A 25,125-nucleotide genomic window follows, 5' to 3' on the forward strand; every position below is an offset into this window, starting at 1 on the left:
GCCACAGTAAAAGCACTGGTTCCTCTGTCTACGCCGTTGTCTCTCCTCAGGGAGATGAGTGCGGCCTACCTGCATGGGTTCAGGTTCAGGCAGGACTACTAGAGGGAGAGATCTAGCATTGGGTTGTGAGTCTGCAGAAAGTGAAGAACGAACCATGAAACGCTCAGAACGAGCTTTCCTTCTCTCACGCATATGACTGTCAATCCGTGTGGCTAACAATATTAGCCCATTAAGGGTCTTAGGTTCATCAATCAAAGCTAACTCATCCTTCAAAGGCTCATCTAGGGACTGGAAAAAAGCTGTTCTAAGAGCACTATCATTCCAGCCAGAGGCAGCTGCAAGAGTACGAAATTCTAAGGCTAATTCAGAGACAGGTCTGTTCCTCTGATTCAAAGCCCATAACTGGCGAGAGACGCTAGTCTGGTGAGTCTCAGAGGAGAAAGTCAGCTTGAATTCAAGAATGAAATCATCAAAAGAGCAATCAAATTGATTACAGTCAGAAAAACGAGCTTCAGCCCAACGTAAGGCCCTTCCAGTAAGTAATCCAAGTATATAAGAAATCTTAGCATCATCATGGGGAAAACTATCAGGAGAACGGTTAAAGACGAGAGTACATTACAACAAAAACCCCTTACAGTGATCAATGTCACCAGAAAACTTCTCCGGAATAGGGGAAGTGACGTCGCGAGAGTGTGAAAGATGTTGAGAAGTAGAAGCTGTTACAGCGCCCTAAGAGGACTCGGAGGTCTGAAGATTTAAAGAATGCTGGAGTAAAGAGACAATATGTTCTGGTTGCTGATTATTCTGTTGGATCTGTTCAGAAAGTGAACGGAGAGCTGAATCGTGTGAGTGAATCTGGTGAAAATGTTCAGACAGAGTTCTACTGAGACTTTCTGCTGGGTCTGTTTGGCCTGAGTGTTCTGACATCATTTTTGACACTGATCTGACCCACGTACAGAAAGAACACAAGCAGAGATAATCTCACAGTGAAAATAAGTTTATTATTTCCTAAATCCCACAAGGAAGTGACAGGAGTCTGGTCTCTCCAACTGTGCAGGGAAAAGAGCAGGTAAGAAACAAAGACGGCTATATATATATAGATTATATATATATATATATATATATATATATATATATATATAGATAGATATAGATATATAGATAGACATATATTAATCAAAAATAAAGATAAATGCTCTTACTAGAGAGAGAACGGAATCCGCCAGGGGAGATGGAGTTAAGAAACTAACGTAGAGTTCACAGTACTCGTACTCTCCGTGGGAAGTGAGCGGAGGGTGAAGCTGGAGTTATGTTGGAGGGTGAACAGGTCTGCAGGAGGAGTATCCTTGTCGTAGTGTAGCATAGGTCCAGTAGAAAATGAAGAATGCTCGGTCCCGGAGTGTACGTAGAATCCAGACAGGTAATCCAAAAGGCTCCAAGCGCTAGAGGAACGATGATAGGATCGTCGCACACACAGGTTACAGTTTCCTAAGGCGAAAACACAAGTCAGAACAGACCGAAAACAGAATTGATCAAAACCAGAAAGCTGGCTTGAGCTGGTTACCACATAGGCTCAACACTCAGGCGACGAGTAGCAGGCAGCCACGGCTTAAGTAGCGTACACAGCAATCAGAAGATGGAAAACACCTGTCCACGTTCCTCCTGTAGCTTCGACACCCTCTGCTGGACGAATAAGGTTAGCAGAAAGCAAAAAACAGACAGGCTCCCAGATCCCGACAGAGCCACCCAGACTTACCTCTCCCCAGACACCTCCTCACAGACATAGTCCCTCCAGAGTCTCCTGTGATGTCCCCTGGGCCTCCTACCGGTGGGATGTGTGGAGGAGCAGTGGCTCTACTCCGAGCTCCTCCCGGATGGCCTAGTTCCTCACTCTTTCTCTAAAGGAGTCCCTGCCACAATGCGGAGCAAGCTTGTTTCAGCGGCTTGTTTGCGGAACCTCGTTCTTTCAGTCATGACCAAAAGTTTATGGTCATAGGTGAGAATAGGGATGTTGACCAACCGGCAACTCGAGAGCATTGCCTTTCAGCTGAGCTCTCTATCCACCACAACGGACCGGCACAGCGTTCTCCTGGCTGCGATGGCTGATCCCTCTGTCGATCTCCCGCTCTATTATCCCCTCACTTGTGAATAAGACCACAAGATGCTTGAATTCCTCCACTTTAGGCAGGAGATCCCCTCCCACTTGGAGAGGGCAAGCCACCCTTTTCCAGTCGAGGCCATGGCCTTGGACTTGGAGGAGCTGAACAGACACTATATATTCAAAAAGACCAGGAGTTAATCTGTTTCCTACAACTGTAATTTGTTTCTGTCAGAGATTTCAACATGTAACCCAAGGGTTCAGAGAAAAAACACCCAGAGCTACTGTTTAAACCAAAGTTTACATTTAATATTAACCACACAAATCTAAAATTACAGATATTTACTGATGAGAAACATAAGTAACAAAGCAGATTAACAAAAAAATGGCAAACAATAAATAACATGTAATTTAATTCTGCTGACAAGAGTTTATAGGTCTATAGCTAGAACAACAAATGAACCTTCAGCTACTTTTTATTCAAGCAATTCAAGTACTAAGAGATGTAGGACTTTCAGATATTTTCTCAGCTCTGTGAGGGTAGGTCTCCTCAATTATCTGTCTAGCTCTGAACGGATAAGGAAGAACAGGGATGAGGAGGAAATGCAAAGACCAAACCTCCCAGTACATTTCGTGACCTTAAATCTCACTGTGCTTAGTAATATAAACAATCCCACCTGGGTGGCATAAGGATCGGTCTCACTCTTTCAAGTGCCACATACTGGCACTTGCCAGTATGGTGTTCAAGTATCAAACCACCAACTCTTGCTAGGCTGGAAAATATTGGCACACCATGTCGTGAGTTGACCCTGGAAGTGGTTTCATAGAGGGCCAGCCACAGCATTATCTCTTTTCCAGCACAGGTGTTTGAAACTGCTTGGGCCAAACACTTTCTCCAGAATTCTAGGACAAACAATCTTACATTGCTTGCACCGTCAGATACAGCATCTCAGCCTGGTTTGGTAACCTGTCTGTCCAAAAGAAAGCCCAGCTCAAACAAAGCGCTATGAAGCTGATGGGAGTCAAGCAGCATCCCTCACTTCATAGTATCTTTGATGAAACAATAACCAAAAGGGCCCAGAAAATTATCTCAGACCTCACTCACATCCTTTACTCGGAGTATCAGTACCTTCCCTTGGGTTGGCACCATAGAGCCGCTGCGTGCAGACTGAACTGCTACAAGCACTCATTTGTTCCACTGTCCATCAAAGCCTTAAACAACAATAAAACATTGAATTATGACAACAGAATGTACAGGTAACAGTCAATAGTACTTCTAATTATTCAATGTGTTTTTCTTGTATAAATTTGTTTCATTTTGATCTTATACATTCAGTGTTGTCATTGTGCAATTCGCAAAGGGGGAAGTGGATATCAGTGAAAGCTATGCGAAATTAATCTATCTATCTACATGATAAGTTGATCAGGCAGTCCTGCAGAGGGAACTTTCTTGTAGAAGTTGTGGTTTCTGGCAAGACACTGACATGTCTCTAGCTTCTCAGCAGAAAACCTCTGTCTTCTGGAAGATCTCATCATGTCAACCAGGACAGATCAAATCAGCAGCCAAAACCTACTAGATGGAGTCATAGGGGGCGGTTCTAAATCTACCAATTCTTTAAGAAAGAGAAAATCCCCTGAAGTCTTTAAACATTAAACAATTGCACATTCAAACAGGAAAATTGTCATAGCAACGAAATATAATGAAATGAAAAATCACTGAATTCAATGAAAGCTTTAACTTGTCATAACAGTAATAATTTTACATTATGAATTCGTCTCCCAGCAGGAAAGATTAACTTGTCATAACAGTAATAATTTTACATTATGAATTCGTCTCCCAGCAGGAAAGAAATCATTTTGCAAAGTTATTCTGTTGCAAAAACCAAAATAATGCAGGGGACACAGTGTATGACCTGAAAGCAGACAATTGTCACATCTCAGGCGTCCTTAAAGGTTAATGCCTGCGCTGTTTCTCATCTCGCTGTAGTTTTACTTTACTGGCCGGCTATTCCTCACCGCTGTCCCTGCGACCTGAATTTAGGCATACTGAACAATTAACGTTTTACTGGAGCGGCAATGTTGCATCAGTGGCCAAAAAATGTTGTGTCCGGGCTCTTGAACTCCAAGCATTATTAGGAAAAACAATAATAATTTTTTTGTAACTTAAATGTTAGTCATGCAGGTCTATTTTGAAAAAAGAAAAACATTCTTGATCATAATTTGATGGTTGGAGGGCTCCTGTCTGGCCCCCCCACAACCATTGGCAATTGACCCTGCAAGGCCCCTTTCAGCAACCTTGCTAGCAGTCATATGATTGTATACTTTTAAGATGAATAAACATGTTGGCGTCAGCTGTAGGATGATTTTAACTCCATGACATCACATTAGGTCAAATCTGTTCAGCAGGAACTAATGACGGATCCACTTTTTAAGAGACCTGAATGAAATGTCAGAGGGTTGGGTGAGGGGCAGGAGCAGGAGTAAGGGTGGATGTATAGTGTGGGTGAGGGTGTATTCCACTAATGGATCCTAAACGTTCTTTCTCCACATAATTTTTACTTCCTGGAAACATTTTTTCTACCTGGCTGCTTTTTGTGTTTGTTTTAACTGGGGTTCTGAAACCTGCTTCATTTATGTAAATTATACCCCCTCAATGTTTGTCCTGCCGGAGTGTTGCAGAACTCGATCTGGGGACGGACTGAGTCCAGAATCAGATTAAGTCAGAGAAATCCGACAAAACAGCATTGATCTCAGATTTTTTACAAAGTGGTTATTGTTGGAAAAACCACCAACAAACTGTGTGTGAAGGTAGAGAGAATTTAAAAAGAACTTCAGCAATCCTGACTCACAGTAAGAAAGTAAAAAAATAATTTATTAGTGTAATTAAATAACACAATGCGAATAAGTTCTATATTTTAAAGTTAACAAACTATGAACTGCAGAGGAGAATAAACCTGGAGATGCTTGAAATTAAATTCCAGGCCTATTCCACCAGCTGACATGTTTAGCATCTTCCCACCACAAAGCTTCTCCTTTAATTCAAGGTCCATCCAAAAGATCCTACCTCCCTAGCAGGGCGGTTTGCAGATTTCTACTTGTCTTGCTCTGTTGGTCTTAATTCTTGCAGTAGAAACGCACTCAAACGATGATGCATGGGAACAGTAGGGTCACCATGTGATTGGAGGTGTCACTGTTAGTACTGACATCCCAGTTATATATAATAACATTTCTAAATAAAATACACTGACAAAATAAAGCTCTAAAAGGGGTGAAATTAAAAGAGATCCAGACATGACCAAATGGGACTGGGGGTGGGGGGGATAAAGCCCTTCAACAACCTTGAGCTCTACCGTCAGGAGGTCTTTAGACACTGTCAGCCATAATCCACATGTTTCTCCAACAGGGATGGGATTATAACTGCCCATCACAAATAACAAGTGTGTAAGAAGGCTACATGAGCTAGTGTTGAGGCGAATAAGATGCTGAGCCACACCACAGTGGGGAATATCTGCACTGTCACTCTACCACTGAAAGCAACCAGCATGCATTCACTGCTGTCTCACTGGATCCAGCCAGTTTATGTTCAGAACAAGCTATATATCAAATTATATTATTATCTTCCTTCTGCCAACAAACTTCCATGTTCATATTGTGTCAGGTGAAAATATGGTCATATGTTATCTTCAGTCAGAACGCCAATGAATACGTATATCTTTTCTACAAAACTGTTCTGAGGTTTATCAAAGGTCGGATGGATTTGGTCTAAAATAAATTCTACCTAATCCAGGATTTCTCTTGCTCCAAAATAAATAATTGTGTAAATAATTTTGCAACGTTCTTTATGTTTTATTCTTTACTAAATATATTGTTTTACAATGTGAAATAATCCAGATAATACATTCTGACCCACATCAATCTGAAACAATTTAAATGGTACATTTCTGAGGACTTTTCCTAAAGACCAGCCCTGTTTAAAAAAAACAGCAATAACCTGTTTGGACTCACTCATGATTTGTGTTTCGATCCCCTCTATGATTTGTAGCCTCTGCTGGGTTCGGGTCAGCCGGTTCCCTGATCCACCTGCAGGAAATACAAACCTAATTGAACAGATGTTGGATTAACTCATCTCATGTTGTCAGTGAAGAAAATCTCCTGGAGAAAGTCATTAAGGATCAAATATTAAAAAAGTTGATTCGTGATAAATACTTTACCCTTGACATTACACAGAGGTCCTGTACAACACATCTTTAACTGTTGGATCCAGTATCTGACTGTGTTCCTGTAGTGCCAGGACCACAGAACATCTCCACTGTTGTTCTTCCAACATATAAAAATCCCATTTTTTCAGGTTTTATTTTTTAACATTTCAGAGTGATGCTGAACACCCAAGAATATTGCTGTGCACTCTTGGCATTCTGTTGATGAGTCACCTGAAATGGTTTTCCAACAGTCTTGAAAGAGTTCCCAGAGATGCTTAGCACTTGCTGGCCCTTTTGCTTTCACTCTGCAGTCCAGCTCACCCCAAACCATCTCGATTGGGTACATGTCCGGTGACTGTGGAGGCCAGGTCATCTGGCGCAGCACCCCATCACTCTCCTTCTTGGTCAAATAGCCCTTACACAGCCTGGAGGTGTGTTTGGGGTCATTGTCCTATTGAAAAATAAATGATGGTCCAACTAAACGCAAATCAGATGGAGTAGCATGCCGCTGCAAGATGCTGTGGTAGTCATGCTGGTTCAGTATGCCTTCAATTTTGAATAAATCCCCAGCGGTGTCACCAGCAAAGCACCCCCACACCATCACACCTCCTCCTCCATGCTTCACGGTGGGAACCAGGCATGTAGAGTCCATCCGTTCACCTCTTCTGTGCCGCACAAAGACACGGTGGTTGGAACCAAAGATCTCAAACTTGGACTCATTAGACCAAAGCACAGATTTCCACTGGTCTAATGTCCATGCCTTGTGTTCTTTAGCCCAAACAAGTCTCTTCTGCTTGTTGCCTGTCCTCAGCAGTGGTTTCCTAGCAGCTTTTTTACCATGAAGGCCTGATTCAAACAGTCTCCTCTTAATAGTTGTTCTAGAGATGTGTCTGCTGCTAGAACTCTGTGTGGCATTGACCTGTTCTCTAATCTGAGCTGCTGTTAACCTGCGATTTCTGAGGCTGGTGACTGGAGGCTGGTGATGAACTTATCGTCCGCAGCAGAGGTGACTCTTAGTGCTCCTTTCTGGGGTGGTCCTCATGTGACCCAGTTTCTTTGTAGCGCTTGATGGTTTTTGCGACTGCACTTGGGGACACTTTCAAAGTTTTCCCAATTGTTCGGACTGACTGACCTTCATTTCTTAAAATAATGATGGCCACTCATTTTTAGCTGCTTTTTTCTTGCCATAATACAAATTCTAACAGTCTATTTAGTAGGACTATCAGCTGTGTACTGTATCCACCTCCTGCACAACACAACTGATGGTCCCAACCCCATTTATAAGGCTTGAAATCCCACTTATTAAACCTGATGGGGCACACCTGTGAAGTGAAAACCATTTCAGGTGACTACCTCTTGAAGCTCATCAACAGAATGCCAAGAGTGTGCGGAGCAGTAATCAAAGCAAAAGATGGCTACTTTGAAGAACCTAGAATATAACACATATTTTCAGTTGTTTCACACTTTTTTGTTCAGTATATAATTCCACATGTGTTAATTCATAGTTTTGATGCCTTCAGTGTGAAGCTACAATATTCATAGTTATGAAAATAAAGAAAACTCTTTGAATGAGAAGGTGTGTCCAAACATTTGGTCTGTACTGTATGCATTTTTGTGTCAGGAAAAACATCTTTAGGCAGAGTCTGTCTATCCTTCAGTCCATAGGGTATTCTTGTTAAAATACCATAACCCTAAAAATTATCTATTAAACTCAGATACATTGATCAGTCAGTCATATTTGGATTTACAGCCTATGGGTTGTTCTTTTACAGACTTGGGGTTTTCTAGCTGACCTGGGTTCTCATAAACAATGTATTTGTCCTTATCCATGCAAGATGTCAAATGTGTCACTAATGAAATATGTGCAGTCCTACCACAGCTATGGGCCTAGTGGCCCATAACTATTAAGCTTTAAAATTCATGAAGAATTAAGTTCACTTAAAAGAGCTGACACCAGATTGACCAACGCTTTACTATTAGTGGCCAATAACGAGGTAATACACAAACATGAAAAACAATTAAGAAAGGTCATAAATGTATTTGTTGAAAGAAATCATGTAAATTCGAAAACCTGCAATTTCAACGTTGTTCACAAACATTACAACAGTGCAGAAAGAAATTAAAACAATTCTCACACACTCATGCTTACCTATAGGAACAATAAAAAAATAAACCACAACTGGCATAACGCTCTGTAACGTGTTACATAGATGTGTTGTGCTCAGCAGGTTGAAATTACTGTGTACTGCAACGTCTCCTTCAGCTTCCCCTATCTGCTGCCAGGTTGAACCAGCGGATTGCATGCTTGCAGACGTCATGCTCAGTATAAGCACAGGCAAAAGGGTTCTTTCCTACAGAATTTGTAATCAAAAAAGCACCATCCACCATCACGACAATTTGTAATGTTACAGGATACACATATGCCCCTTTTCCACTGGCTCCTCTTAGCCCAGCTCCACTCCACCCGCTTTGCGAGCATTTTCATTAACATTTTTTCTGTACTGGTATCTAATATTTTGGTCCGTGTTCCTGAGCAGGTTCGACCGTGGCTGAGTTGGGACTACACGTGATGTGAACAGACTGGACAGGACCACAACGGCTGGAGAGGGGTCAATTATTTACAAATCATAAACCACGCCAGAAGGCTGAAAGAATTACATGCAGATAGGGGGCGCTGTAATTAATAACATCCTAAACCAGATGATCACACATAAATCAGCTGTTCAGACTCACACATTTCCACCAAAACATACTAAACATTATCACCATAAAACACCGTGTTTGGTTTGGACATTTATTGACGGAGTTTGGTGAGTAAGGGCTTTATGAATTTATCATAGAACATTATGCATGTTTCACAGTTGCATCGGATTATGCATGTATTTATTCACAATTCACAATATTACTTGGTCTGGAAAAAGATAGGTTAAAACGTTCAGTAGCTAATAGGTTAAGCTAACATTTAGCTGCCTTCTGCGAAGGGAATATTGGATTGTGCGCGCGTGGGACTTCCAATGCATGCATGGAACGTAATCCACACCCTTCTGGAATTAAAATGAGCTGCTCGTGATCTTCTTTATTGCTCCTATCGGGTTTTGACGTGAATTTGACGCCATACTGTGCATACTAACCAGGCGCATCAGCGAGTTGCCATTTCAGAGCGGTTTCCCGCCACACATCCTCTGTGTTCACGTCCACTGACAGGTGGGGAGAACAGGAAGGAAAAAGTTAAAGGTTGGCTCCGCACGAGCAGCATGAGGTGGGCTTGAGGGGTTATGTTTGGGTTGGAGAGATAGAGAGGCAGAATGGGCTGCTTGGAAAACTGTGAGATCATTAAATGTCTGCGACTGCTACAGCACAAACTGAGAATCGCAGCTTCCTTTTAAAACCTCTGTGATAGAACAAGAGAGACGGAGCCAAATTTTACGCTGCAATAGGTTCTGCCAAGCAGCGATGCGAGAGGACCGCCATATCTTTTAGCTGTCTACTTTAGCTCATCTGCTGCCAGCTTTTTCCTGCTTTTTGAAAGTTTTTGTCAATTCTTTACATTTCAACAGGTGTTTTGAATGCTTAACCATTTCATTTATTCTAAATGTTCTTCTTCAGCTTATCTGTTGGAGCAACAAGTTTTTTTCAGCTTGTAAAGAAGTTTTTAGATGGCCATCTTCATATTTAAGCAAATTACCTGACAGTTTTTCTTGTCTAGTATTTAATTCAATACATTTCAGCAAGTTTTCTGCAGTTGACTTGAGCGTATTTCTCTCAGTTTTCAGCTGAAGAATTCAGCTCACAGCATTCACACCACATTTTCGTAGTACTTTTTCTAGTTTTCTTTAAAATGTTCTTGTTATATTTTCTTTTCATATTATTCTTGCTCATCAGCCATTTGAGAAAGTTTAAAATAATTTTTATGTTCATAGATATAAAAAACACTAAATGATGACAAATACCATTTGTTTAATTTATTGGTAAAATTTTTAACAACTTAAACACTAACTATACCTTTCTGAACAAAGTTGAAATAAATTTATTGGTATAGCATAATAATAAAGACACCAAACAATAACAACTTTCAGTCATTGGCGAAACTCAGCGGGAGTATGAAAACGATAGGCAGGGAGTGAGGTGTCCTTTCCCGGGTCAGTTGAGCCGGCTGTTAGCGCAGTGGAAGCGGACATCTCCAAACACATCAAACTCTTTTCCAACTAAGTGATATCTTGATGAACCGAGCCGATATTTCAGTTTTACGCAGCCACATTCTCGCCTAAAACCTTATAAAAGTTAATTTTGTTTCACAGAAAGTACTTCTGTTTGAACAATCGACTTTGACCCACAATAAATCATTGGATAGGGTGGGACATGAAGGATACACTGGACCCATCCTTCAAATCTGGGGAACAGAAGGACACATTTGTCAGCTGCATTTAGAGGAGCCTTCGAATTTGGACAGCCTTCGTCGCCTCGCTATGACGTAATTGGCCTAAAAGGCAGCCCGTGAATTTTGACACAGCCATATCTGTTTTGTTGTTTGTAATGAAAGATGTCGGCACCGTTTCAGAAAACAGGGTTAGTGAAAACTCAGAGTAAGTCATGGGGTAAGTATGTGCAAAGCCTGAGTTTTCGGTTTCAGAAAGCCAGGTGGCCATTACCCTGAGTCAAGTTACCCCTACCACTTACTCCATGAACCAACCCCGCTCGGTAGCAGCGGTTATTGAACTAACCCTGGGTTTGGTCTCCGTTTTTTCTGAGACCTGGAACAAGAAAAGTGTCAGAAATGCCGTTATCTTTTCTAGAGGAGCCTGGAGACGCTGGAATGCAAATACTATGCAGAAATCTACGTCAGGAGAAGCTGATCAGACCGTGATTAGATGTCTTCTCATTTTCTTGATGAATATATTTTCGAGTGTTACCGTTTGTCGCCAGTCAATAATTTATCCTATAATATTCTCAGCCCCTACATCGCTCATATGACACAAACTTTGTTTTTATGCCAACAGCAGCTTTTTGCTTGACATAGGCAGCGCGGAACCTGTCACTGTACAGCAGAAGTACAGCAGAGGTGGCTATGATCATTAATCACAAACAGGTGAGAGGTTAGCAGAGTGGTGCGTGTCCCTGCTGGACACAAGGGTTTGATCCCACACAGAGGTTCTAGTATAATTCTGTTTTATGTTATTATCATCATCAGGCACAAATAGTTTAGGTTAAGTGAAATTTTATTTTAAAACAGAGCTTTTAGACAGGCGCTGCCCCTCCCCACCGTCTGACTGTAGATCTTTGTGACTTGGACACACCTGCTGTACAATTTGGTGATGTTCCCGAGTAACCTACTAATAAATCAAGAATGTCACAGAACTGCAGGTATCAGTGAAAGCAGTAATTTATGGGTTTTATTCTCCTTTACTAAACAGCCTGATTGTTATTCCTGATTGGTTTTTATAGCCTTTAGTTTGGTAAGTGTTCTATGGTTTAGTGATGCATAAACCTGTATTCTTTCATTACCTTTTGCTTTGTTGCTGACACATCCAGATTTCCCCACAATACATTTTTTTCTATTCTATTCTGTTTTGTATTAAATACACTTAATCAATACAAATGTGGTTGACATAGAAGCTAATTGTATCATACTGTGAAGATCAGACGTGATGCATCCACATAATCAGCAATGTGGAAGTTAAGTTTCACTCAGGCTGGAGGTGAACCAGGTTATAATGTGATTTTATTTATTATGTCATTGGCATAGAAAGCCGGAAGTGTAGTGAAGAAATGAAGATCTAATTGCCTGCTGCATGGATTCCTGCATTGATGTTGTAATTGCTCCATAACCCTAGACTCACAGACATTGTGCTTGTTTGTCCTGTTGCTTTGTTTCCTTTCAGAGAATGTCTGAGAAGTTAACGGCATGCTGTCCCATGTGCAGCAATACCTACCTCAACCTGAGCAGGCATCTAAAGGGTGTGCACAAGATGCAAAACTTGACTTTGCGTGGCATCATTGTTAAGTGGGCCACAGGGCACATCAACATACGCACCTGCCCGTGCCCTGTGCCTGGGTGCACGTACAAGCCCGGACACCACCTCGACAGACATGTTCTGCAGACGCACACCGAACTGTCTGCAGAGATGAGGGCAGAGGTCATGTCCCTGGCAAGGACATTGAAGGCAATACAGCTGCTTGCAGAGCTGCGTGCTTCCATGAGTAATCCCCCCATGGTCTCCAATTTTGATCAGAAGGATACCAAGCTGGATGTCATGGCGGGGCAGGCGGAGGAGCAGGCTGGTCCTTCCTCCCAACAAGAAACCTGCTGTAGTGTTCAGTGCATGGACGTCCTGAAAAGGTCATCAGTAAGCTGAATTTTTTCAAGAAACAGAATTAGTTTTGTTGCCCTAGATAGTCTGCACAAACGAAGAATACGACTTTGGTTTCAAGTGTCTTTTATAAAAAAAATAAAAAACAAACCCACATTATGCTCAGGTATGTGTTATTACAGCCGACATTTTTGTTGATGTAAAGAGAGGGAAAAAAAACAGAAATGCAGCTGAGTGTGATTTCAATTTCAGCTACAAGAAAGAGATGGACAGACTGGTGCAGAGCAAGAAGGAGCTGGAGGATAGGTTGGCTGAGCTGCAGCACTCTTTATCCATCTTAAAGCGACTGGTGGCCAGCCTGAAGAGGCAGCTGTCTGAGAGATCCCATGCATAATCTCTTCAAGTGGGTGAACTGTGTGATATGTGTGTGTTTCCATGTCTGGGTGCATCTGATGCCTTACTTCCACATCCATCTTTAGTGAAGTTAATATCTTTCTCTGTCTCTCTCTCAAATCAGGCCCTAAAACGTGCCATGTGCAGACAAAACCCACTTTTTTGTATTTAACATTTTGAGTTGTGTGGTGTTATTTTTTCAGAATGTTAGTTTCTAGATTTTAAAAGGTTCTTGGATTCTAATTGTAAAATTGTTCCATTTTGACATGTTCGTTAAATAATATTTTCACATTTCAAATTTTGTGTACCCTGTGTTAATTATTATAAACATGCTTCCTGTTCATTCGAATGCACACTGAGTCAAAACAGCCATAAGCCCTGCTTTATATGAAATCCTATGCAAAGGTATTAGCCTTGTCTGTCAAGCTCTTAATACACCTTCAGCTCCCTCTAGTGCTGATGGGCACGGCTAATGCCTTTGCATTGGTTTTTCTGAGAGGTCAGGGATCACGAGGGAAAGCCAACTGACATGTATTGACCATGTCCCTATCTTCCAATTGGTGACCCTTAAGGGAAATCAGGAGCCACCATATGTAAAACTTTAAAATGGGTTTGCTGGTTTGGAGGTATGAATGTAAGCTGTTGATGAACCGAACGCTGGGTGACGCTCACCAGACCCCAGAAAAGATGTTGATTGATATAGACAGCAGCACGGCGGCCATGGAAATGCATTGAAAAGGGGTGTTTACCCAGAGGGTTGGGTTGGGACTGCTTTGTTCTGGGGCAGCTTTGGTTAGCTGGCTATTTTGGACTAGGTGGACTCCTCCCTTTTTGGTTTTTGTGGCCCTGTTTTGGATGGGATCACTCCTGGGCTCTGAGGGGCCTCAGGATGTCTGTGGCTCTGATCTCTGCAGAAAAACAACTTATTGAAAAACTAAGCAGGAGCAAAAACTGCTGGGTTAAATCCTGGAAATCTTGGAGGAAGTTTTCATCTTGGAGTAACATTTAAAAGGAAAATCTTTTTTACTCCTAATGATAGCTGTTGAACGTCTCCAAATCAAGCCAAAGCATCTGTGGTTTGGCATTTTATTAGAATGTAAATAAAACAAAACTTTGAAATGTGACATTTAAAACAATATGACAATGAAGACATTTCTGTAAAGTTAAGTTAATTCTCCTAGATTGCTGCCTGACATTTTCAGTTCGAAAGGGTAGAAAATAAAGCTCACTAACCTGCCGTTTCAAATGAAGCTTCTGTTTAAAATTCACTTAACTTTTCACAGGCTTTTAGATTTTAATGGAAATGTGACATTTACTGCAGATTATAAGGAAACAAGAACAACATCTCCCTATTGAAAGATTCAGTTAACATGAAGGAAATAAATGAACAAAGGCAGCAGGCATTAAAGTGTAAAGAATGTTGGAGTGTTGGAGATGAGCTGAAAACCAAATATTCCCATCCACAAACACACAGCACCAGGCAATGAGGCAGGTTAGTGGGCCGAGCCTTCAGCAGTCTGGGATTGTAAAGCAGAAAACTCTAGACAACAGGCTGGTGACAAGTGCTGTAGTGAGCAGTGCCTCAAACACGGGTTCAGTATTTTGCAGCAATTGGGGAAAGCAGGGGCTGGCAATAGTGAAAGGCAGTGAAACCTGAGGAATGGGCTAAAATTCCAGCAAACTTGTTAGAAGCTTGTGGAAGGAATGACCCCTGGAGGTAGGCACCAGCCCTGCAGGATAAGCAGGTATAGAAAATTGATGAATGGATAAAAATAAATAAATAAAGCCCCTCTCATAATTTGGAAATTTAAAAAAATAGATATAATGTTGGTAATTACTGACATAGAACAGAAGACATTTTGTATGGTTTAGAATCAGGGAGTGAGAATGTTAGGGTTAATTAATGATTATATATGTTTTAACTTTAATAGAAGTGAAGCTTGCTGTTCAGAGTGATTATATCTTATATGTACAAGAGCTGCAAGATAGAGACAGGATGTTCTAGAACATTCTGTCAGTGCAGCTGTTTCTAATCAATATGAGTGTGCATCTCTCCCTGTTTTGTGCTTGGAACATTCTGTAACCAGGGCCTCTTCTCTTATGAATAAAAGGCAGAGAGAGCAGGGGCTGTTTCAGAGTGTGGTGTGGAGGCTTGTAACTGAGCAGCCTCTGAGACACTCTCACCTGCAGGTTAAAATGAACTAACTTCTCTGTGTCTTTCTTTGTGCAGAATTGTGAAAGTGTTTGGTGTTTAAACCTAACATAAATGGTCCTTCGAGCCGGATGCCAAGATGCTTGACGATCCCAGTGGGTGAGTGAGATTCCAGACAAATCTGTGGCCACAGTACTAATACCCTTTCCGGGACTGGTCCCTCCCTGACAGGCTGGGGTCTGACGGCTGACGGTACTCCCGAGGACACAGAGAACCAGTGAGTAGGTCTTTCATTTAAAAGGAATGAGTGATGAAATGCAAATGACCTAAAATAGTACAGTATAGAGAAACCCTGACAATTCTAGACACTATCAGGTGAACTAAAATAGACAGTTAAATTCCGCAGGAGGGTAGACTCCCTTAGTTGAAATAGACTAATTAAACTCTACACAGGACGGCGGAGTCCTCTGTTGAACTAAAATAGACAGTTAAATTCCGCAGGAGGGTAGACTCCCTTAGTTGAAATAGACTAATTAAACTCTACACAGGACGGCGGAGTCCTCTGTTATGTTTTTGTGAAAGTAATTACAGTAAGAGTAAAACGCGTAAAAAAGTGTGACTGAAAAACGTGTGGAAGAATGAATGGAATCGTAACGACCATTAGGTCCTTACCTTTCATATAAACTGAAAACAGATAGTAAATGGTGAGCCTTTGTGGATGCTTGTAGGCAAGAAAATCCCACCTGAACAGGGTTGAAGTGGATTTTACCACAACTGACTTCTTGATCACCATCCTGTTTTCAAATACATAAATCCAGTATTTAGAATACACCAGGTATTAAAAAACATACTGGATCTAAATCTAGTTCAAAATGGGAAAGGGGCAAAGTAAAGAGAAACAAAGTAAACTAATTGACTTAGAAGGGGAGGTAAAGTTTATGGAGAACTATGTAAAAGGAGCAGGTATGATCTGTCATAGATGGAATAAAAAATAAAAAACATGGGTTTTTGGGCAAATTAGATACAAAGGATGTCTTAAAATTACAAGGGGATCTAAAATTAGCAATAATGAAAACTAAAAAGAGAAAAATAACAAAGAACAATGGGGGAAGAACAGAGAAAAAGCTCTGATTTAACAGAAATATGTACACGATGGCATAAAAATACGGATTTTCAGGTAACTTAATTATCACTGAAATCCTAAAACTACACGGGGATCTTAAACTGGAGATTATGCATTTAAAAGATTCAAGAGACAATAAAAAACCTTGCCAGATTATAATTTCAAAGGGGACTTTTCAGTCCCTGAGTGCTCACAGTTGATAAACAGATTAAAACAAAAAGATGAATTAAAAAAAAACAACAATAAGAGCAGCTTTTAACTGACAGCCATAATACTGAGGCCTTAAGAAAAGCACAGAAAAAAAAAAAACTTTCAGCTTAACTGAAAACAAATAAAGGGGGGGGCGGACTGCCACCCATCCCAGTTTAGAATACCAAGGTAGCCCCAAATTATAAAGACTAAGAGGTGGTTTTAGAGGACGTGGTAAAAGAAGTTAAAAGAGGAGGTGACAATGTGGACAACATGGAAACTGTCCAACTGGACAACCCAGTGAACAATGACTAGAGTTGTTAAAGAAGTAATCTGAGAGTAAAAGATTTTGTAGGCAAGCATTAGTGAGAAACAGGTGCTTTAAAAATCATTCTATGGTGTTATACTACCAACAATATCATGATAAAATGCAAAAGATTCATTTTACAGGGAAATAATTCCATATTTGGCTCAGATTGTGTGCATTCTTGATTTTTCCTCTTTGAGAGAAGTTAAATTTCAGCTCTGTGAAACGACCTTGACAAAGAGATGCAGCTGCCTGAAAACAAAGATAAAACTAAGCCTGTCTCTGCTGAAAGGTCTGAAAAAAAAAAAAAATTGTAACTCTACCCTGCATGTGTCAAACTCAAGGTCCGCGGGCCAAAACCGGACCCCAGAAGTTTAGTGATTCTCTAGAAGTAGAGCCTTTTAATATGGTGATTGTGTGCTTGAATGTTATTTTGTCAATCAATAAGCAGTTTTGTTTACATTCTGCCACAATCTGCCTTTTGAAAATGTTTTGAATCTTGCTCTTTATGTATAAAAAAAAAAAGAAAGAAAAGAAAAATTGGCTAAAGTCTGCAGACATAAAATGAACCTGGATTGAAGCTCTAACTAAGTTTATTTAATCTGAGATCTTCTCCAAATGCAACAGTATATGTCAGTCTACATGAGATACTAACAACTTCACCTACTGATATAATATAAAGATCTGATTGAATATGTGAAACAAACAATGATGAAAGTTTTTCAACAGGTGATGCTCATCCAGGAGGAAGACAGTGTTCCTAGGAAATGCAGCTCATTCATTAACAATCATTTTTTCTCCTATAGGTGGAAGTTTTGCTGACTAATCATAGGCTGGATCTATGAAACATTATGTGCACAGAACAAATGACCAAGGTTCTGACTGACTTATGAACCTCACTGACCTGACAATGATAACATGACACCCAACAGATAACACCTTTAAGGTGGATCCACTAAGACCACCTTATTGATTCTTGGTGAATAAAATAAAAAAAAGAATTGAAGCGTTCAAAACAGACCTTGTGGAAACAAAAGGGGTTATGAGGAAACAATGTGCATTTTAAGAATAATAGAAGTCAAATTATGTTCAAATCTTTGCAAATAAAAATTACTCTGACAGAGAAATAAGTAAGTAGTGTGTGAATGTGTGTGAATGGGAATGACTGATTTCATTGTAATGCATCTTTGAGGGACATTAAAAGCGCTAATAAAGGTCTGATGTTCTGATGATCTTTGCCAAATTTATATCTTAATAAGGTTTCCAGAATCTTTTCCGAAAAATCATATAAAGATAGCAAAGGTTCTACCTGTATTAAAAATACTGATAACTATAGGAAAGTTCATAGATCTGTCTTCAATTTTTCCTAATTCTTTTACAAACAGGTTAATACAAAGCTGACTGAAACTGTATGTTGTATCTATAAAACTGGGTAAAACAAACTAAGATTATAAGATATAATATGCCCTTCATTTTTTGTGTTCATCAGTGAGTGAGTTTTTATTTTTTATTTTTAATAAGAACTAAACCAAACATTATCTGAAGAAATAGCAAAAAGCCGAAAAGACTTAAAAGATACCCCTCTGACAGATGGAGAAACATTATTTGTAGACGGGTCTTCCAAAAAAGATGAGAAAGGTAAAACAAAAACCGGATATGCTGTAGTAACTCTTGATAAAGTACTGAAAGCAGAAGCACTCCCTTCACACTACTCAGCGCAAGCTGCTGAGTTAGTAGCCTTAACTGAAGCATGCAAATTAATGACAGGAAAAAGTGCAACAATATACACTGATAGCCAGTATGCATATGCAACAACGCATACTTTTGCACAACATTGGAAAAATAGGGGTATGATTACCTCCACTGGAAAACCTGTAACACATGCAGCACTATTAACAGAGTTATTGCAAGCAGTCCAACTGCCAAAAAAGCTTGCAATATGCAAATGTGCGGCACACACCACAGGAACAGACACTGTGACTAAAGGCAACGCCTTTGCTGATAAAACTGCTAAAGCAGCTGCAGAACAACAACCAAGTAGTCTTCTCCTAGTAACAATAGAACTAAAAGATGAAACATTACTGGAAATGCAACAACAATCACCCCAAAATGAAATACAAAAATGGCTAAAAAAGGGAGCTCAACTTAAAGAAGGGATATACACCTGACCAGAAAATAAACCTATCCTACCAAAAAACCTATACAAATGGGCAGCAATTTCGAGTCATGGAGTTTCTCATGTCTCGAGAGGAGGAATGGTAGGATTAGTGAACAAAATATACACAACATATGGATTTAACTCTTATTCAAAAAATTTTTGTAGAACATGTTTGATCTGTGCTAAACACAATGCACAAGGGAACTTCAGACCAAAAAGGGGACTAAAATAAGTTTCTTAATAGCAGTGTATATTCTAACCATCATAATTTGTGTTGTGGTCATAGCATTGTGGTATCTGTTGTAGCATTGTAGCTCTTCATCTGACCTTCAGAGAAAGTCCGGCTACAAAGGGAGCTGCAATCATAGTTTGCAGCTGTCTCAAACCGGTGAAGATTGTCCACAGCTCTGCTACAGGTTTTTAGGAAGGGCGCCAATCTACAGAAAGATGTTCACGCCAACACACAAAAAGATATTGATAATAGGGGGCGTCATCTCGATCATAATTGTAGGTGCCCTGCTAATATGGGAAAGAAATCATAGAACACTGCATAAAAGATCCCGGTCATCTGACCTTGACGAATCTGACGACAATAACAGGTGTGGAACAAAAAGAGCTTACCAATTCGGATTAATGGTGTGTGTGCAGTCAAACACCACCACGAATCTTGTCATTCCACTTACCAGTCTTAGCCGTAAAACAGAAAAAGGCCAAGATTATAAAAACTACAAATGGTACTTGACTAATGATCAAAAACAAACACAATGGGCCACAATAGTAGCTGATGCAAATAATGAGTGGACCCCAACGTGGGGCACTACTGCATATGCAAAGCACCAGAAAAAACTATTCAAACTTAACGCAACAAGTACAGCTATATATCTAACTGTGAATCTTACAAAAACCTCCCTAAAACCCCCTGGGAGCAACTTACAGGGAGATTGTTGGCTTTTCCTACTAAGGGCCTATTCATCAGGGACGGATCCCAGTTTCCAACTGTTTATTTGTGAACATAAGAATACAACGACTCTCTCTCAAAAAACAGTAGAGAAAGGAGTTAGAATTGATCCTGAGAACCTGACCACAGACGACTGGTTTAAAATAACTACAGGAATATCTAAAATAGATAACAACTGGCTCTTAATGGCAGAACAGGCTGCCCAGGCAGTAAAAACAGATTGTGTAGTATGTATGGGAGCCAGACCACTGTTACAGGTGGTTCCCTCAACGTTGACAGAAAAATGCTTAGTAGAAGTAATGAACAGCACAAGACTCTCAACAAACTGTACTATGTGGGATAAGATTTATCCTTTGACTACCGCCGAAAAACAAAAACCGATGTTTTCAAATAAGGTTGCTCCAGGAAATTTTTCCTGTATAAACCGAACAGGTGTGGGATCAAACATAAGCAGACTCAATAAAGATCAATGTCACTCCATCATAGCAGTAGGTGTCAGCTTTAAACCTAAAGCACGCAGCGACATCTGGTGGTGGTGTGGAGACGATAAACTGTATGACAGGTTGCCATACAACACAACTGGATTGTGTGCATCAGTGTCATTAATATTTCCCGTGTCTGTTATTCCACTCTCAGTAGCAGAGTTGTTGGGTACAGTAGCCAGCATATTTCCACACACCTGGAAAAATAGAGAAAAAAGATCAGGATGGAGTAAAAACGACCCTACTTATATAGATAGCATAGGAATACCAAGAGGAGTTCCTGATGAATATAAGTTAGCAGATCAAGTAGCAGCAGGTTTTGAATCCACCATATGCTGGTGGTGCACAATAAATAAAAATGTTGACAGAATAAATTACATCCATTACAATGTGCAACGACTAGGAAATAAAACTGAAGAAGGATTCTCAGCCATCCATGAACAATTGTCAGCTACCTCTTTAATGGCTTTCCAAAATAGAATTGCTGTCGATATGCTCTTAGCTGAAAAAGGTGGAGTATGTTCAATATTTGGGCATCAATGTTGTACATTTATTCCAAATAACACCGCAGCTGATGGGAGCCTCACCAAGGCCCTGGAGGGCCTTAGGTCACTTAACAGCAAAATGAAAGATCATTCTGGAGTTGACACCACAATGTGGGATGGGTTTGGAGAAATGTTTGGTAAATATAAACAATTAGTGTTGTCTATCCTTATGTCAATAGCAGTCTTTGCAGCTATTCTCACATTGTGTGGATGTTGCTGTATTCCGTGTATAAGAGCTTTGTGCACTCGCATAATAACCTCTGCTATTCAGCCAGTCAAAACAGAAATGTCAGAGATGTATGCCCTCCTGAGACCTGAGGAGACAGAAGGAGCCAGTGATGATGATGATGATGACCAGGAAGAAGAAGAGACTTCTCTGCATTTCCCTGATCTGTATCTTGACCCTGACGACAATTAGTTGTATACAGTAAACTTAAAGACCTCCTGCTACTTTTTAATGACATGTACAGATAAAACACACCATGATGTCTTAACTGAAAATCTGAGAAGAAAAGGTTAATGATTGATGTATCAAGTGTTTAAAACATTTATAAAGAGGAGGAAAATGTTAGGGTTAATTAATGATTATATATGTTTTAACTTTAATAGAAGTGAAGCTTGCTGTTCAGAGTGATTATATCTTATATGTACAAGAGCTGCAAGATAGAGACAGGATGTTCTAGAACATTCTGTCAGTGCAGCTGTTTCTAATCAATATGAGTGTGCATCTCTCCCTGTTTTGTGCTTGGAACATTCTGTAACCAGGGCCTCTTCTCTTATGAATAAAAGGCAGAGAGAGCAGGGGCTGTTTCAGAGTGTGGTGTGGAGGCTTGTAACTGAGCAGCCTCTGAGACACTCTCACCTGCAGGTTAAAATGAACTAACTTCTCTGTGTCTTTCTTTGTGCAGAATTGTGAAAGTGTTTGGTGTTTAAACCTAACAGAGAATAAAATGGTTCATGCCTTTTCATACATGATGTAAATATGGTTGTAGTTGTATGTGAAACTTTCTGGTTACCCACACTGAGGATTGGTATGTTATCATTAGTTTTGAATGTCAACATGCTTTGCTGCAGTCCATCCATCCATCCATCCATCCATCTGTTAGGAATAACCTTATTATTACTTATTGATGAGCTTTCACACACACACACACACACACACAGACACAAACACACACACACACACACACACACACACACACAATAATGATTAAGTATAAATTCTACTGTTTTTACTTTTGTTATGATATGGATACGATCCTTATTGACGTACATTACAAGGACAAATGACCTACGGTTTGACATAAAGTTTAGGACATTGGGTTTGATTATGGAACAGTCTGTAACCGGGTTGATTAGAACGCTGCAGCAACACTTACATTAAGGATTGGACACCTGCTATTACACAACCTATCAGATAGACACCAGAATGGTGACACATAGTCTACTGATAAACACTGAGGGAGTGTACATCCCTTGCACGGGAAGTACCAGATACAGTCACCGGCCACTTTATTAGGTACACCTGTCCTCGTTAACACAAATTTCTAATCAGCCAATCACATGGCAGCAACTCAATGCATTTAGGCATGTAGACATGGTCAAGACGATCTGCTGCAGTTCAAACTGAGCATCAGAATGGGGAAGAAAGGTGATTTAAGGAACTTTGAACGTGGCATGGTTGTTGGTGCCAGATGGGCTGGTGTGAGTATTTCAGAAACTGCTGATCTACTGGGCTTTTCACACACTACCATCTCTAAGGTTTATAGAGAATGGTCCGAAAAAGAGAAAATATACAGTGAGCGGCAGTTCTGTGGGCGCAAATGCCTTGTTGATGCCAGAGGTCAGAGGAGAATGGCCAGACTGGTTCGAGCTGATAGAAAGGCAACAATAACTCACGGTGGAACGGAAGATTCGCATCATGTACGTGCAGCCGACAAATCTGCAGCATTTGTGTGATGCTATCATGTCAATATGGACCAAACTCTCTGAGGAATGTTTCCAGTACCTTGTTGAAAGTATGCCACTAAGGATTAAGGCAGTTCTGAAGTCAAAAGCGGGTCAAACCCGGTACTAGCAAGGTGTACCTAATAAAGTGGCCGGTGAGTATATAAAACTACATGTGACCTTCTTTTGAGGTTGCTTCATTACTTTGATCTCCGTGACGATCCAGGACAGGAGCCTCAGTGCTAATCTCTGTAACCATTCCTCAGTCTGTTGTAGACAGTGGGGTCTCTTCTTGGGAAAAGGGCCGTGGGGACTCCGAGGCATCTAACCGCCAGCAGGTTGCAGTAGCTCGGACACATCCATCCATGCAGGGTTGAGGGGAGTGAAGGGGGGGATTTGGGAACTGATTAGCTGTGTAAATATTGTTTTGTTGAACTGGTACATAGAGTTTTGAATCACTTCTCAGAGTTTCTTTGTTGTTTAGGCTCCACACGTCCGTTCGGCTGAACAATCCTCCCAACTTCTGCTGACACCTTTCTAGCGCTGGCCATCTTTCCAACATGTGAAATCTTTATGAAGGCTTTAATTTGTTGTGTGACTCTATACATCGCTGCAGGGCCAAGGTCATTTTCAGGTACTAAATGCCACTTTAAACTAACAGGGTTTCCATGCGGCCACCAAACTGGCCCGAAACCATAACCCCCACCTTCCAGAGGCATTTGTGCCGTTGAAAGCAAACAAGTTAAAATACTTTAGTGGCCTCTTTACATCAGCCAAGGACATCTGAGCGTGTTTCTGACAGGAATACAAGAGGATCGCCTCCAGATGATCCACCCTCCAGAACTCTTTGATAGACCATTAGATATGATGCCCAAGGTGAGATCATCATGCGTGCTATAGTTAACGTAAGGTTTTCACAGCAAACATTTGAACTAGAAGGTCCGAATGTGCAAGATCTGAAATACATCCCTCCAGTGGATTTAATCTATTTTACCAAGTGCTGTATAGTGGAATGCTAATGACCCAAACAGGTTCAGCCATGACAGCTCTGCTTCACCTGAGGTTTTTAATAAAGACAGAAAGGTTTGTAGGAAACATTTCAGATTCCTGCTGCCTTTAACTGACCCATACTACCCCGTTCTCTCTGCATCACTGGCCTCACTATGCACAACAGATGGTTATCTCTGTTCTCCTCAGCCATGTCATGGCCAGGCCGGGTCCACTGCTATCTCACTGAGAGAGAGCAGAACAGATGGAGAGTTCAGGAAGGACTGATGTTGAATTTCACACTCTGGGGCTTTGGGTTTAAGGACAGCAGGAGCTGGTGGATGAGCTGGCAAAGGTGTTTGCTGAATAGGCAGGGAATATCTCTGCACAATCAACACCTTCTTTCAATCATCTCTCATGTAAACTCTGACAGTCGAGTCATTTTAAGGTTCTGCAGCATTAATCCTTTGAATGTTTTCAGTGTTGATTCCTTCAGCTGGAAAGGAACCTGCTTCTTTGGTCAAAAGACCATTTTTTGTCTTATTGTGAAAAGAATTATCACAGATAATAATAATTGTTATTTAGGTAATATTAGGAACCAAACGCTGATTGGCCTGTTATTACCTTGTAGCTCGTGGATTCTACCCTGGAGATCTTTCCATCATAGTTAGACTACCGTAGTTTTGTGGAACATGGAAAAAAAAACAGAATAATTCACTTTGACCTGCTTAAATGGTCTTGGTGTGACTATCTACAATTCCTGGTGGAGACGGCCAACTTGTTTCTGACGCAGCTTTCATGCTGTCATTGCTGAGCAGGTGGTGTTCAGAATGGAAACTAGAGATAAATCTATATTTGCCTTGTTACAATGTTGTGGCCATTTCACTTTTGGTTTATGAAACAATAACTGTCTGTGAAGCATCACCAGAACATAAAGCTAAAACACTGGACCCAACGATGTTTGAATTATTAAAACGGTAGACCTGTGAGACTTCGTTAAATGACCCCGATGGGCTGTGTTTATTTGGTACTCCTTATTTTGTTGAACCTATGGTTATAGACTCATACCAAGCTCCCAGATAATAATGTTTTTAAATGCTGAGCACAGATATCCTCAGTTCAGAGAAAGGATCTCCATCAGAAGCACAGAAACAGTAAAGGTCACATTCTAACCTCAGAAATGAATGAAGCATGTGTTAACCAGAACCTTCCTGTGATTCTTTAGCAACAGGGCTGGGACAGAGTATTTTGGGGTTATGCTGAGGGTTGACAAGAGAGT

General features: G+C 40.6%; 1 protein-coding gene across 1 annotated transcript in view; it reads right to left on the reverse strand.

Annotated features, from left to right (window-relative positions):
- LOC124861223 (double-stranded RNA-specific editase 1-like) overlaps positions 1-25,125 on the reverse strand; it is a 74,651-nt gene that overhangs the window by 43,596 nt on the left and 5,930 nt on the right. Inside the window, exon 2 of the mRNA XM_047354756.1 lies at positions 6,104-6,178. Coding sequence (XP_047210712.1) covers positions 6,104-6,178 — 75 coding nt within the window. The remainder of the gene's footprint in view (positions 1-6,103; positions 6,179-25,125) is intronic.

The sequence above is a fragment of the Girardinichthys multiradiatus genome, chromosome 24 (assembly GCF_021462225.1).
Source record: "Girardinichthys multiradiatus isolate DD_20200921_A chromosome 24, DD_fGirMul_XY1, whole genome shotgun sequence".
NCBI lineage: Eukaryota > Metazoa > Chordata > Actinopteri > Cyprinodontiformes > Goodeidae > Girardinichthys > Girardinichthys multiradiatus.